Genomic DNA, 14,253 nt, shown 5'->3' with positions numbered 1-14,253 from the left:
ATACAACAAAATTAAATCAAATGCATATCTAAGCGAAAATAGAAAGCCACAAAGCAGACTTATAAATTCTACAGTTTACACCGTGGTTGCTGGAACAGTGTAATTAGGGCATGGAGGATGACAGGATTAGTTTGGTAACCTGGTAGCTTAGGTTCAGTTTCCCATGTGGAAAGAAGAGATGAGATCTTAAGCCTAGGGAATTGCCATTTAGAAATAAGATGTTTTGCACACATCCTGCATCGCTGCAAGGCTGTACTTATGGGGAAAGGACTAGAAAATTAATTTGTTCATCTCTTTTTCATTGAAGTTGAGTGTAATATAGATAGAAGGAATGGTGGAAATGAGTATTATTTCAACCAAAAATTCAATCTGCTGGGCCTATATCTCACATGGTTTGGGGTTTCATATTTATGTAATATACAGTCGATTTTTCTTCTTCATGGATTTCACACTGGAAAATGCACCAACTCACTAAAATTTATTTGTAACCCCAAAATCAGTATGTGCAGCACTTTCAAGGTCATTCACAGGCATGTGCAGAGTGGTGAAAAAGTGAGGTTTCCTCACACGCACATTCCCAGCCAAAGCTGACCGAAGTGACATTCTGCCTTCTTGTTTCAGCTCTCATTATAAACAAAGGTCCTTTTCACCATACATTTTGTGCCACATTTTTCATGTTTGCACTGTGTTTGGTGATCTTGCTGTTTAAAATGGCCCCAAGGCATAGTACTGAAATGCAGTCTAGTGTTTCTATGTGAAAGAAGTTTGCCATGTGCCCTATGGAGAAAATATAGGTGTTAGGTAAGCTTCAATCAGGTATGAGTTATAGTGAGGTCGGCCATGAGTTCAATGTTAATGAAGCAACAATATATAAGGTGTCTCTAAAGAGAAACACACAGGAGAGGCTCACAGGAACCTAATTCTGTATTTCCCTTAGGAGCAATAGTTCAGTATTCATTAATTCAGTGTTAGCAGTGACTTTAGAGAACATAACTACCATGAGTAATGAAAATTGACTATTTATGGTGGGCTACATCAAGCGAATATACTAACATAAGACAGTTCCCACATCGGTACAGCCCTGAGATTCCTGGCTGTAGCATTAACAGCCGCTAGGTAAGGACACTACTTAAACAGAGGCTAACAAGAATCACATGTTTGTCTGGGTAGGTAGAAACTCTGCTAAGATCAAATTTGCATCAAAAATTTAAAAAGACAAAAATATTCACTACAAGAGTCAGCAGATCAACAAATCACAGGTTAGCATTTGCAATATTATGATCTAACAGAACAACACTATGAATGAATACCTAAATACTTTAGACTTAAAAAAAGTAACAAAGGAAAATGAGACAGGGGTCAAATAATCAGAAAATAATGATACTCTGAATAAAGAACAGAAACACATGAAAAAGAATCAGAATGTCTCGACATGGAAAATATATTAATTAAAATTAAAACCTCAAAGGGTAGCTTAATAACAAATTAGGCGGAGATGACAGAAGAATTAATATAGTATAGGCTAGAGCTATGCAGTTAACATGGAAGGACACAAAGAGATACAGAATGGAAAATATGAAAGAGAGGTAAAAAGAGATAGAATGGATAATGAGAAGATTCAAAATATACTCAAAAGGAAAACCAGGAGGAGCCAAGAATAGGCATGGGGGATAAGCAAAAGTGGAAGACTGGGAATGGCTGGGAATTTTCCAGTTTCCATAAGACATGCATCCCAAGAATTACTCTCTAGAATTGGATAAAAATGATTATCGCATGCATTATGTACTAGGCAGTGTTCCAGGTGCTTGACATATATTAGCTCACTTAATCCACACACCTACTGAGATAAATTTTATTATCCTGGCTGTACAGAAGAAGAACCTTAGAGGTTTAGAATCTGCCCAAAGTCACATGGCTGCTAAATGATGAACATAAGCTTCAGATCCAGCAAGTAAGCTACTGTGTCTGTGCCTTGAACAATACGCTTTACTGAATAATTATTTTTTGGCAAATGAGGGCAAAACAAATACACTTTAAGACCAAAGAGGAAAAGAGATGAAAAATAAAACAATACTCACCAGCAAGAGGAACTCAGTAAAAGGATTTCTAAAAGAAACAGATCCCGTCATTATGTTGAGTGAAGTAAGCCAGGCACAGAAAGACAAACATTGCGTATTATTTGTGGGATCTAAAAATAAAAACTCATGGGCTTAAATAAGGATGGTTACTAGGGGCTGGGAAGGGTAGTGGGGAATTAGGGGTGGTTGGGGAGGTGGAGATGGTTAATGGGTATAATAAAAAGAGTTAGAATAAGGTGTGCTAATTGCACGTTTTAAAATAACTGAAAGAGTGTAATTGGATGGTTTATAACATGAAGGATAAATGCTGGAGTGGGGGAATACCCCATTTTCCATGATGTGATTATTATACATTGCCTGCCTGTATCAAAATGTCTCATATACCCCATGATTATATACACCTACTATGTACCCACAACAATTAAAAATTTAAAAAATTTTAAAAAATACAGATCTCAAAGAAGGAAAATGCTTCCAGATGCAAGAATGGGTGCAAGGGAAACAGTAACCACAGGAGTAAAGCTAAACAAACATCACTTACGTGAAATAACAATAAGGCTCTAGGGGAAACACACAAGTCATTTCTCTCTTAGTCTTGAAATATTCCCAAACTAGGACTTACTAGTAGGTAAGAGATAGTCTATAAAGGCATAAACCCACAAAGACAGGACAATAGAAGAACAAAGTACAAATGTAAATGTTAGAAAAAGGTGTGATGATATTAAATGGTTTGGCATCATGGAAAAAGATGACTTTTAAGCTTTTAGTGAGCAAAGCATAGAAGTGATTGATGTGTGCGCAGAATCCGCAATGGCTTAGGACTGGGGGTAGCAGGCACATCTGGAAGAGGAAATGAAATATGACAATGGGAAGGTAAGAATTTGAAGCTGCAGTTAGGAATCCAGGTTCTCTGTCCCGTCCACATAGTCAGGTGAGTGCCCTCCTCCACACCAGAAGAGAAGAGACTTACTCTCAAAAAGGGGTAAGGAGAGGCTGTCTGAACTGCAGGTGATGTTTTGTGGAGGGTCTTCTAAGGTATATTAAATGCATGTATGCACACTGGATTCTGCAATCCCCCAAGGCCTCCTTTCTACTTAGCTCCCAGGAGCCAGTGGAGGCGTCTGCCCTCGAGGAAGAAAACTGGATTTCTTTCCCCTCTGGGGAATCTGACTTTCTCAAAAAGAAAGAGGTAATAATGAGGTGAGCCCAGTGAGATGAGCGACACTATAGCGACCCTCCTGATGACAAACTCTGCTCAGGCACATATAAGTTTCCATTAGGCTTTTAGTTCCACACTCCTAAGTTTGTGCCAACAAGAAATATAACCAGATAGTTGCAAAAAGGTTTCTCACTTGAAAGAGAGAAACAAACCAACACAAAAGTGAAATGAAACAACCTGGATAAAACAGTTCGTGTGAGGGAAGAAAACATAAAAGCAAATAACCATCATTTATATCTTGATGTGGATATGAGAAGCTATTACAACTATTACACTAGAATATGCTATAGAAAGGAAAATTCAAATATAAAAGTCTCTTAAATTGTAAACATATTATGATAGGTATTAAAAACTCAATAGAAGTGTTTAAAGAAAGGACTAAAGTAGTCTATTAAAAAAAGAGATAAAAGTCAAAGAGAAGGAAATTTGAACAGACTCTCTGGGGGGAGGGTGGAAGGGTTAAGAGAAACAATCTTTTCCAGGTGGTTCAAGATGCAAGTAATAACATGTGTGAAATAGAAAACAGAGAAAACTAAAGACAGGAAATCAAAAAATCTCCCATAATTAAAGGACTAATGTTTTGAAACTACAAGGATCCACAAAGTTAACCAAGATGTGAAATAAAATTCGACCCATAACATATCAAGTCATTGTGGAATTTGATTAGGTTGGTGCAAAAGTAACTGTGTTTTTCGCCATAATAGAAAACTAGGGGCAAAGAGAAGACCTAGAAGCTTCCCTAGAGAAATACAGGCCTCTCTATACAAGATACCACAAATCAAAATGTCATCAGACTTCACAACAGCACTGCAAGCTAGTTAGCAAGGCGAAGGATCTTCAACATTCTGAAAGAAAAAGATCTGTAACATATTATTCGTACTAAGTTAAGCCAAGTCTCTTGCTCGAGTATGCCAGTATACTAATTTTTAGAACACATGTTCTAGAACAATAAAAAATATTCTGCATCCTTTTTTAGGACATGGAGGACATGACACCCTAAAACAATGAACACCAAGAAAGAAGAAGATGTGGAATGTGGGTGTCGGGGGGTGGACACAGCAGAGATTTGTAGGGTATCATTAGAGTGAGTGATGGTGAAGGGAGATCCCAGAAAGACAATTTTGTTGCTGATATACAGGAAAACCAATCCAACTGGAGCACTCCGATGGCTCTAGGATATAATTCCCCAAGAAGATAAAACTAACAGAATATCTGATTACGTCTCAGTATCTGAGAGGACATCCAAAAATTTGGTCAAAATTTTGGTTGACTTAATTATGAGATTATAGAAAATCAATAAGTAAAATAATGTAATAAGACTACTATTAGAAAAAGAAAAATCATGCATGAACGGAAAATAATAAAATTATTGGTTGCTGCAAAACTCATCTCTGGATATCCTTTACAAAGTCATATTGATGTAAACACTGAATATTGACCTAACTGAAATTATGGCCCAATAAAATCCTATAATAACATGGCCTAAGATGATGCTTATTCAAATATGAATCAACTGGAAACTGGTTCCAGTCTTCTAGAGTCTTCTCCCCATATTCTAGTTTCAAACACAGGCAGGCTAAAATCTGTATCCTCTGTGAAGTTTTGGATGTGGGCTGGTTTGAGAAACTGTCTTGTGATCACTGGGGGCTCTATCCAGTTGTGGCATATTCAGTGAAATGCAGTATGAATTTGACTTTTTTTCTTTATGTATTTTGTAAGAATTATGGCTTAAAATTTATGGTTTTTGTAAGCCTCATAATAATGCAACATCATATTGCTGCAGTGGTAAGGTGGTGGTAGGAGAGTGTTGTAGCATCAGCTGGCATAGTTAATGGTCAACAGTAATACTTAAAACTCAAAAAAAAAAATCAATAAGTGGCAATATAAGCAAGTTATTCACACAAATTTAGATAAATACCAAAAGAGACAGTCAAAATGTTGAAAGTAGTTTCTTCTAAAAAGGAAAAACAGAGAAGATATGGACAAAAGCTTGACGTTTTCCTTAAAAATAAAAATGTAGATGTTTGCACATGCTCACATTATTTCTGATATAGAAGAAAAACTAGAAGATAAATGGAACATTAGCACTAATGTCTAATTCACAGGGTTAAAAATTCAGCAAAAATATTCAGCAAAAATAGTATAGGATTCTCTAGGTGGGCTATACTGTTTCAAACATTATAATCCTCATTGTTAGAGATATTGATTAACTTTAGACTTTGTTAAACATAGATATTAAAATTTCTAGGGAAGTTACTATAAGAAAATAAGTAGGATGTATAACTTCCAATGCTTTTGAGGGAGAAGGTAGTTCAACCAATCCACGTGAAAGGAAGAAAGAAAAAAAGAACATAAAAATCAGACCGTATTAATATAACAATATTAATATATTACCATATAAACTAGAAGGCAAAATGCTCTATTGAAGATACTGTCACCAATTGTTGACAAAAAAATACAGTCACTCTAAATTTTTAGACACAAATAATTGACTAAATACATACAGTTTAAATAGAAATACCAGGGGAAACTAAAAAAGCCACCATCAATGTGAGAGAAAAATGATAGATTAGGCATCAGTAATGATATAGGTGATTTGAGCAACACAATTAACAAATTTAACCCAATGAACATATGGAGAACACCATACCCAGTATTTAGAGAATATCCATTTTTTAAGGACATATGAATCATTTATTAAAAAAACTAATCATATGTTGGGTCACAGAAAAAATACCAACAATTTCCAAGAATTAATATCTTACAGTCCATTCTCTGGTCAATGGGCTACTAGGTTAGAAATCAGCATCAAAAGATGACTAGTAAAACTTCACATGTTTGGAAATTTAAAATACATGTCACATCTGATAACTCACAAATCAAAGAAAATCGTAATGAAATTATAACATTTACTGAACTGAAACAGAACAAATTTGCTATATGTCTAATTCTCTGAATACAGCTAAAACTGTACTTTCAGGGAAATTTAAAACCATACAAATTGATATCAGAAGACAATAAAGTATGCAAAATAATAAGTTAACCATACAAGTTATTAGAAAAGAACTATAAAAAATACAAGAACTTTGGAAGAACAATAAAGATAAGAGATGAATGAAATAGAGTGTAGAAATTTGAAAGTGAGGAATAATAACATCAAATTCTAACAAATTATATTTTAAAAGTGTACCAAGATAATATTTATAAGGGAACATTAAATATATGTCTAGATAAAGCAGAAATGAGAAAAATAATTTTAAAACCTTTGAAACATTTTTTACCAGTATATTAGAAAACATAAATGAAATGGATAAAATTCCTGGAAAAAATACAACTTATCACAAAGAAATAATACTCAATACATTCAATCAATAATTAAAACATTTCCTCAAAGAAAACTCCAAGCCTAAGTTATACATCTTTTTCAAGGAAAAGATAATTCCAATATTTCTCAACATATTCTAGTGAACAGAAAAAATAAGGAATGATCTCCAGGTCACTTTTAGAGGTGAAAATAACCTTGAAAGTAAAGCCAAAAAAGGATAGCCAGAAAAGGATAAATAGGCAAAAGTACTACAGAAAATATTAGCAAACAGCTAATATCCAAGTATTTTTTAAAACTGCATAAACTCCAACTTGAAACTAACCCAGGAATAGAATGTCACCTAATACTAGTAAATGTTCACCATATTAACATATTAAAAGAGAAAGACAGCATCACTATCCCAGTAAAACTAAGAAGAGAATTTAAAATAATAAATCATTCATTATAAAAACTAAACTAGCTGATAAATAAGTGATAAAGGGAATCTATAAAATCTAGGGTAAACATATCAGACGTATGGCCTTTTCACTTTCATTTTATCACAACCACTATTTTCAAGCCACTCGAAAATTAAGATACAATTTCTTTAGTTTTTCCCTAGTGTTAAAAGTGGAGCATCAACCATATTTTCATTTACTCATTTACCCATGAAGGACACAGAAGTACTTTCTCCATAGCTAAGAGAAACAAAGAAGCTACAGCTAATCATATAAATATACAACATAGTTAAGAGAAGAGACACAGCTAAATTGAACAATTACAGAGAACATTTTTCAATGACAGCACTTGAACATCCATTTGCCTGCAGCAAAGTCAGTTAAGATTCCTCTGAAGTCATGAGCATCCTACTAATACAAGGGTCTCCATTCTAATCCCTTCTTTCAGTTAGCATACTACTTTTTCTCCAAGGCTATGAAGTTAAAGCAATGCTCTACTGTACCTAATAATTTGGAATTACTGATGTAGTAAATATCTTCTACTTCTTTTCTCATCTTCTTTGGTTTCTTTATCAGAAATCTATGTCCCAACCACATGAATATTAAAAAACATTTTTTATCTTTCCAGTCCAATGTGGTGTCAGGTGAAGAATACCCAATGTTGCTTCTTGTAACTTCCAAATAAAACACTTAGAAAAACACCAAAAATGTAAAACAAAACAAAAAATATAATTTCACTGTACAGCAACAGAGCTAAGCAATCAAACGTCAATATACAGGGAATAAATAAAACTCGTAAAGCAGAGGGGGACAGACTGAGGGGAACCCCAAGGTATTCAATGTTACATCTTAGGTTTGCTTTATGAAAGGGAGAATTATAATAAAGGTAGGAAAATAGTTTGTACTTCAGTCACCTTATGTATCCTCACATGGTGCACCCCAACTCAGAAACTCAAGGACCGTACCAAACAAAGAAAAATGAATAATTTCTGTTGGGAGAGGCAATCTGCCATGTGCTCTGGGCTCTCTTGCAAGTTTTTGCTGGGTGTGCCAAGAAGTAATGAATGGTCTAACTGCTCACTGCCATGCCCTCATCTCAGGGATGTGTTTGCAGAGAGCAACCTGGGGGGATAAGGTAATGTCTCCCTCTAGGACAAGGACAAGGACCAGGCTTGCTTACTGTTTGCTGTAAAAGAGATGGATTATCTAAGCCCAATGTTTCTCATAGATGGGTGCAGTATTTACCCTAGCCTTACTGCATTTCTCTGTGGGACTTGGAGTTAAGGGGAACTCAATCAAACATGCTGAACCTCATGATGCTTTATATTCTAAGAATAATAAAGTCCTTAGTCGCTGACCTGGGAGCCTCATGTCTTCTTCCAGCATCCATGAAACAGTAACATACTAGCTTATTATCTCCTAAGTAAGGTAAAATCCCATCCGTCATTCAACAACTTCCCCCCACTCTGCCTATATAAAGTGCTGGCCAGGTACTACGGGCAGACTGCGAGAGGTGCAAGATAATTTTAGAGGTATTTTCTCATATACTAAGTCGTACTTTTTTTTTCTCATACAAGTCATACTTTTCAGGAGGGGCTGACTGAGGAAATACCTGTAAGTTAATTATATTTCTTCATATGTTATCAGGTATGAAATGAAGAATCCATAGTAGAAAAACATCACTAGAGGAATGTATATATCACTTTATAAGAGGAATGAGTCCTAGAAACAAGGAATTAGGCTGCGAATTATCTCCCACTCTTCACAGGGCAAAGACTGCAGGGCCTGGGTAGTCCACCAACGCCATCTTGTAGACAAAGGCTGAGTTTAGACACGATTTGTTTTAGAACCTATTGAACATACTTAAGCATAAAAATGGAAACACCAAATGGAAGCGGTGGAGGAAACCCTGCCTCTAAGATCATAAATAGCATTTCAGAAAACTGACTGTATCTTCAAAAGAATACAAAAAGATGTGGCACCTATGAATCAGGAACAGGAAATCATAGGAAAGAACAGGCTGAGATGAAAAGAATTTCAAAGAATGGGACACAAAAAAAGAAATCCAATATAAATGATCATGCCATTTGAAAATATAAATTGAACATAAAACTAAAATATATAAAAGGAAACTCTCTTGAATTGTATACAAAATGTATAAGTACAAAAAAAGAATTTTTCAAATTCTAAGCAAAGTAAATTAAAATAACCTAAACTTAGCTATATGGTGGAAACCTATATGTTTTAAACTAAAAAGATTAAGAAAAAATAATCCTCCTATATAGAAGCAAGTGAACCCCAAAATACAAGGGGTGGTGGTGAGCTCCCCAAAACCAGAAATTAGCCTGGACACCTTCCTCTCCTCAGCAGCACTAGTTCCAAAAGACAACAGAACAAAACACTCCGAATTCTCTGTTAAACAGCTCCAAGACTCAACATTTATTATCAACCAAATGATGTCCTCACTTTCAAGGGAATATGATTGCATTCCTTAAAATGAAAAAGCATGAAACATACTTGAAATTTTCAATGTAACATAATAAATGTTACAAATATTTTTAAATTTATTGAGAAATTTTAAAAAATAAGAATATAAAAATAAGAAGAGGTCTGGTAGTTGGCACTAATGCCAGGTAAAACATAGATACATCATAGATTTTGGCAAAATTCTAGTTAACAACTATGTGCACATACACAATTATCTATGAGAAGACGATTACGTATATATTTATACATATACAAACATATATATATTCCTATATACATTAAAATAACGTAATTTAAATCAATAACCATGGAAATTGCACTAAGACTGCAGAATATAGCACAAGAGGAAAAAGGAAACCAAACTCTTTGTTTAAAATGCAGAAACCTTGAAAAAATAAACAAATTCTGTCTACTAGAGAAATATATACAAAGTACTTTAGCAAACTTAAGGGTAACAATTTGTATAATATAAACATCACATATAGCTCTCAAAATATGCAGAGAAGATACAAGCAAAAAATATTTTGCCTACAGAAAAAATAAAGAGAAAACAAAGGAAAGAACAAAATAAATATGAAAAACAGAACACACAGAATAATGGCACAAGCAAAGCCAACCCTTGCCATTGTTAAAATAGAAAGCAAAAGAATAGGCTAGGCATTAAATGACCCATCATTAATTTAATAAAAAGTTTATGGGGAAAACAGAAAGAATACTACCTCATTATAAGAAACATGCATTGCAATTTCAGAATTATTGAGGTGTAAATAACTACAAGAAATCTCAGAACCAAGGTAATCATGATATGCATTATGTACAAAATACACAACTAAAATAAAGAGAGACTAATAAAAAGAAACAAAAAAAAGAGAAAATAAGCAAAGATAAAAAATAAATTGAGCCTCTGGGTCCCAGTCTAAATTTCCTAGAGAAAACATGTGACTTTCTCAGGTTGGGCTATGTGTCCACCCAGGTCCAAATAACATGGTACAAAATGGCTTCCAGAGCCCAGGCCTCAGTGGGAGCTGTGCTGAGGGTCATTTGTGAGGTCATCTGTGACAAGACCCCAGAGGAGTCAACAACAGGCCACCACATATGGTAATTTCTTCTTGTTCTCACAGTCTTTCTTCCTTAATATTTTCAGATTTGTCAGATGGAATTTTCTAAGTTCTTCAAAAGCAAGGACCATGTCTGACAATTCTTTCACGTTTTTTCCATAGTAAAATGCACATAGTGGCTGCTCAATAAAAATATCCTCAACTGCATTCTTTTCTGTTCCCTAAACAGAATCCTTGTGAAATACTAAAATAGAACACATACACACACACACACGCACACACACAGCCCTAGATGCACACCTGCATACACACAGACATACACACACACACACATTTTAAGCTCTGATCTGAACACTACAAAATGTCCAAAAAAGCATACTGAATTGCTTTCTCAGTCTATTTATTGAATTAATAAAACCCATGTATTATTTCTGAAATCCAAAACAACTCCGCAAATTAAGTTACATATTTTCTAATGTTGGATTTGCTAGACGTGTGAACATAAACTTACAGGCAAACTGAAGTTTGGCTTCTCTGCTGACGATTGTTCCAAGTGAATTTGTTGCAAAACATTGGTAAGTTCCTGTATCCCAATTTCTGTTGGGGTTAATAACCACAAGATTTCCTCCATTCAACTTATAACGATGTTCCATACTCATATCAATATCACTTCCATTCAGCTGCCATCTGTAAAACAAATATCAAGATTTTCCCCCCTTAGTATTTTTAACTTAAAAGAAGGCTCTCCATTATAAAATCTACTTTAAACATTATCCCTCATATAAGTAAAAAGTGATACATATACTATTCCAGTGTTACATAACTGAAGATCAAATATGCCCAAGTATTTATCAGAAACGAAAAGTTAAAGCACAGTAGAAAGTACAGCAGAGTAGCATCTAGCAGTTTAAGTTTTTAACGTTTCTTAGGAGGTGGGAATGATTTCATTTGTTCACTGGGGAAAAATTAAGCTAGGTCTGTATAGGCAAACAGGAAGTAGAAAGTTGAGATAATTATCTCAGATACTTTAGGCCAAGCTCCTGCTAACAATGAAGGAAGAAAACAGCACATTTCTTTGATTTATCCAGATTGACTGAGCACATTTAATAAATTAATTGGGTAAGTGCTCAACTATCCATTTCAATTTGTCTGGGTAAATACCTGTCCCCGAGGCATTCTCCACTTTTTTAAGCCATTACAGTGCTATTTACAAAATGGTACACTGTGGTAAATGACCATAAACACCACCTAGGGGGTCGGAAAAAGTAAAGGCACTAACCCCAGAGGCACATTTATCAATGAGAAGCCTAAAGATAAATGAAGAGAGAAGCTGGTTTTTAAATAAGAGTTTTTAAGCTGAAAGTTTTTAAACAGTAAGTATGCTTGAAATATCACAGTACTTCACCTTTAAATACGCATTCATATCCCACAATTTCAAGAACACATTACTATAAAAAAACAGGGCACCCACCTCCTAGATGACCCAATTTTTATAATAAAGATACACTGCCATCAGTTCTGTAAATTGTAGCATATTATAACAATGGTCATATCAATTATTTTTTATAATAATTTGCCAAAAATGAAAAATATAATGCCCATTTTATAGATAATGATTTTAATAAAGCAACTGTGTGAGTTGACAACTGTCCCCAAAACTATTAATTGGTGGGATCAGGAGTGGCACCTACTTGAATTCCAGCTCAGAGTTCTTCAATGATGTTATGGGTCATCTAAAAATTGTTGCTTTAATATATACAATATTTAACCTGCACATATTTTGTGAAAACATAAAAAGATATGAAATGTGAACATCATCTCAAATAGAAGTGCATACAGTTAAATGGAATATTATACAACTGTGAAAATGGGCCACTCAAGCAATGGTGTATAAAAAGGTAAATTAAAAAATTCAGTTGGATACCATTTACGTGAAGTTTTAAAACACAGTTGAGGTTTATAATTTTCAGACCTTTTAAAATACACTTACTACATTATAATGTATAGTACATTATAATATATAATCATACATTATTATAATTATTATATATATTTTATATAATTATACAGTATAATACATTAATATTATATAGTTAATTATAAGTGTATTTTAAAAGGTATGAAAATTATAAACCTCAACTTTTTTTTTTGTGAGACGGATTCTCGCTCTGTCTCCCAGGCTGGAGTGCAGTGGTGCAACCTCAGCTCACTGCAAACTCCGCCTCCTGAGTTCATGCCATTCTCCTGCCTCAGCCTCCAGAGTAGCTGGGACTACAGGTGCCCAACACCATGCCTGGCTAATTTTTTTGTATTTTTAGTAGAGACAAGGTTTCACCATGTTAGCCAGGATGGTCTCAATCTCCTGAACTTGTGATCCACCTGCCTCGGCCTCCCAAAGTGCTGAGATTACAGGCGTGAGCCACCGCGCCCGACCATAAACTTCAACTTTAACGTATTTTAAAGCTCTCATGGAGAAAGAGTAGAATGTGTTTAGGGGGCCTACACTGGGAAATTTAGCTTTTTTGGTTTCAGTTCTTAAATTAAGAAGTAATTATATGGATGTTTATCATTATGCCCTATTGTATGTCTATATCATTTTCTGTATCTGAAATAATGCATAATGAAGTTTTAATGACTGAGTAGTAAAGAAAACGGGTGAGTTTATAAGTTTAATCTGTACTGCTCAAAGTAATATTTTATTATTTGCTAATTTTAAAAATCAAGGCTTTCTCACTTTTTCTTTTTTCCTTCACATATGAACTCCTCAGGTCTTAAAGCAACATTTTTAATAAGAAGACCCAAATGAAATTAAGAGAACAAACTGGAGGTTCCAACTCTTCTCTTTTGAACTGGAACAAAATTAGAAAGAAAAAGCTACAACATCTTTTTCATTTATGTCAGATTTCTGCTGTTGGTTTTTGTTTGGTTTACTTGTAAAGTAATTCTCTTATTGTCCTTCCCAAATCAAGTCCATATCTCATGAACATTTGTGTCACTATGTCTCATTTTGATTTTAAGTCTACCCTTAAGGTTTGAATTTGAACTGGGAGCACTCATAAACCTTCTTTCATCTTATTCCATCCCAAGTCCTAGAACTACAGAAATTCAGAAAAGCAAGTAAAATAAAGAAAAAGCGCCCATTCACACTATTTGTGAATACTCTGAAACAAAATATGGTCTGCAGGCCAGCATCATCACCCATGAGAGTCTGTTGGAGACGCAGAATCTAGGGCCCTACCCCACATCTACTGAGTCAGAATCTACATCTTAAGATTTCCCAGTGTCTAATATGCATGTTCAAGTTTGAGAAGAACTGATCTAGACCAGCCCCAGCAAGTAACCATGAACCGCCTACAGTAGACACAAGCAGAAAAGAACTGCTCACTTTTAATTTAGCCTATTTCATATTCAACAGTCGACTAGAAAGCCCTTCCCCCTCTCCTCCCCTTACTTCCCTCCCTCCCTGTGTTTCTTCCTTCCTTCCCTCCTTCCCTCCTTCCCTCCCTCCTTCCTCCCTTGCTCCCTTCTTCTCAGTCAGTAAAAAAACATTTATGAAGTGTCTACATTGGGCAATTTTCTACGTTCTGAAGTTGTGGTAAAAGGTCCCTGACTTCATGAAGCTCATATTTTTGTAGATATTTTTTCCCTA

The 14,253-nt window shown here is 34.8% G+C and overlaps 1 protein-coding gene across 1 annotated transcript in view; it reads right to left on the bottom strand.

Annotated features, from left to right (window-relative positions):
* The window catches only part of CNTN3 (contactin 3), a 350,216-nt gene that overhangs the window by 208,971 nt on the left and 126,992 nt on the right, over positions 1-14,253 (bottom strand). The window contains exon 4 of the mRNA XM_003264908.3: positions 11,116-11,291. Coding sequence (XP_003264956.1) covers positions 11,116-11,291 — 176 coding nt within the window. The remainder of the gene's footprint in view (positions 1-11,115; positions 11,292-14,253) is intronic.

The sequence above is a fragment of the Nomascus leucogenys genome, chromosome 21 (genome assembly GCF_006542625.1).
Source record: "Nomascus leucogenys isolate Asia chromosome 21, Asia_NLE_v1, whole genome shotgun sequence".
Taxonomy (NCBI): domain Eukaryota; kingdom Metazoa; phylum Chordata; class Mammalia; order Primates; family Hylobatidae; genus Nomascus; species Nomascus leucogenys.
This window is presented reverse-complemented; position numbering and strand designations above follow the sequence as displayed.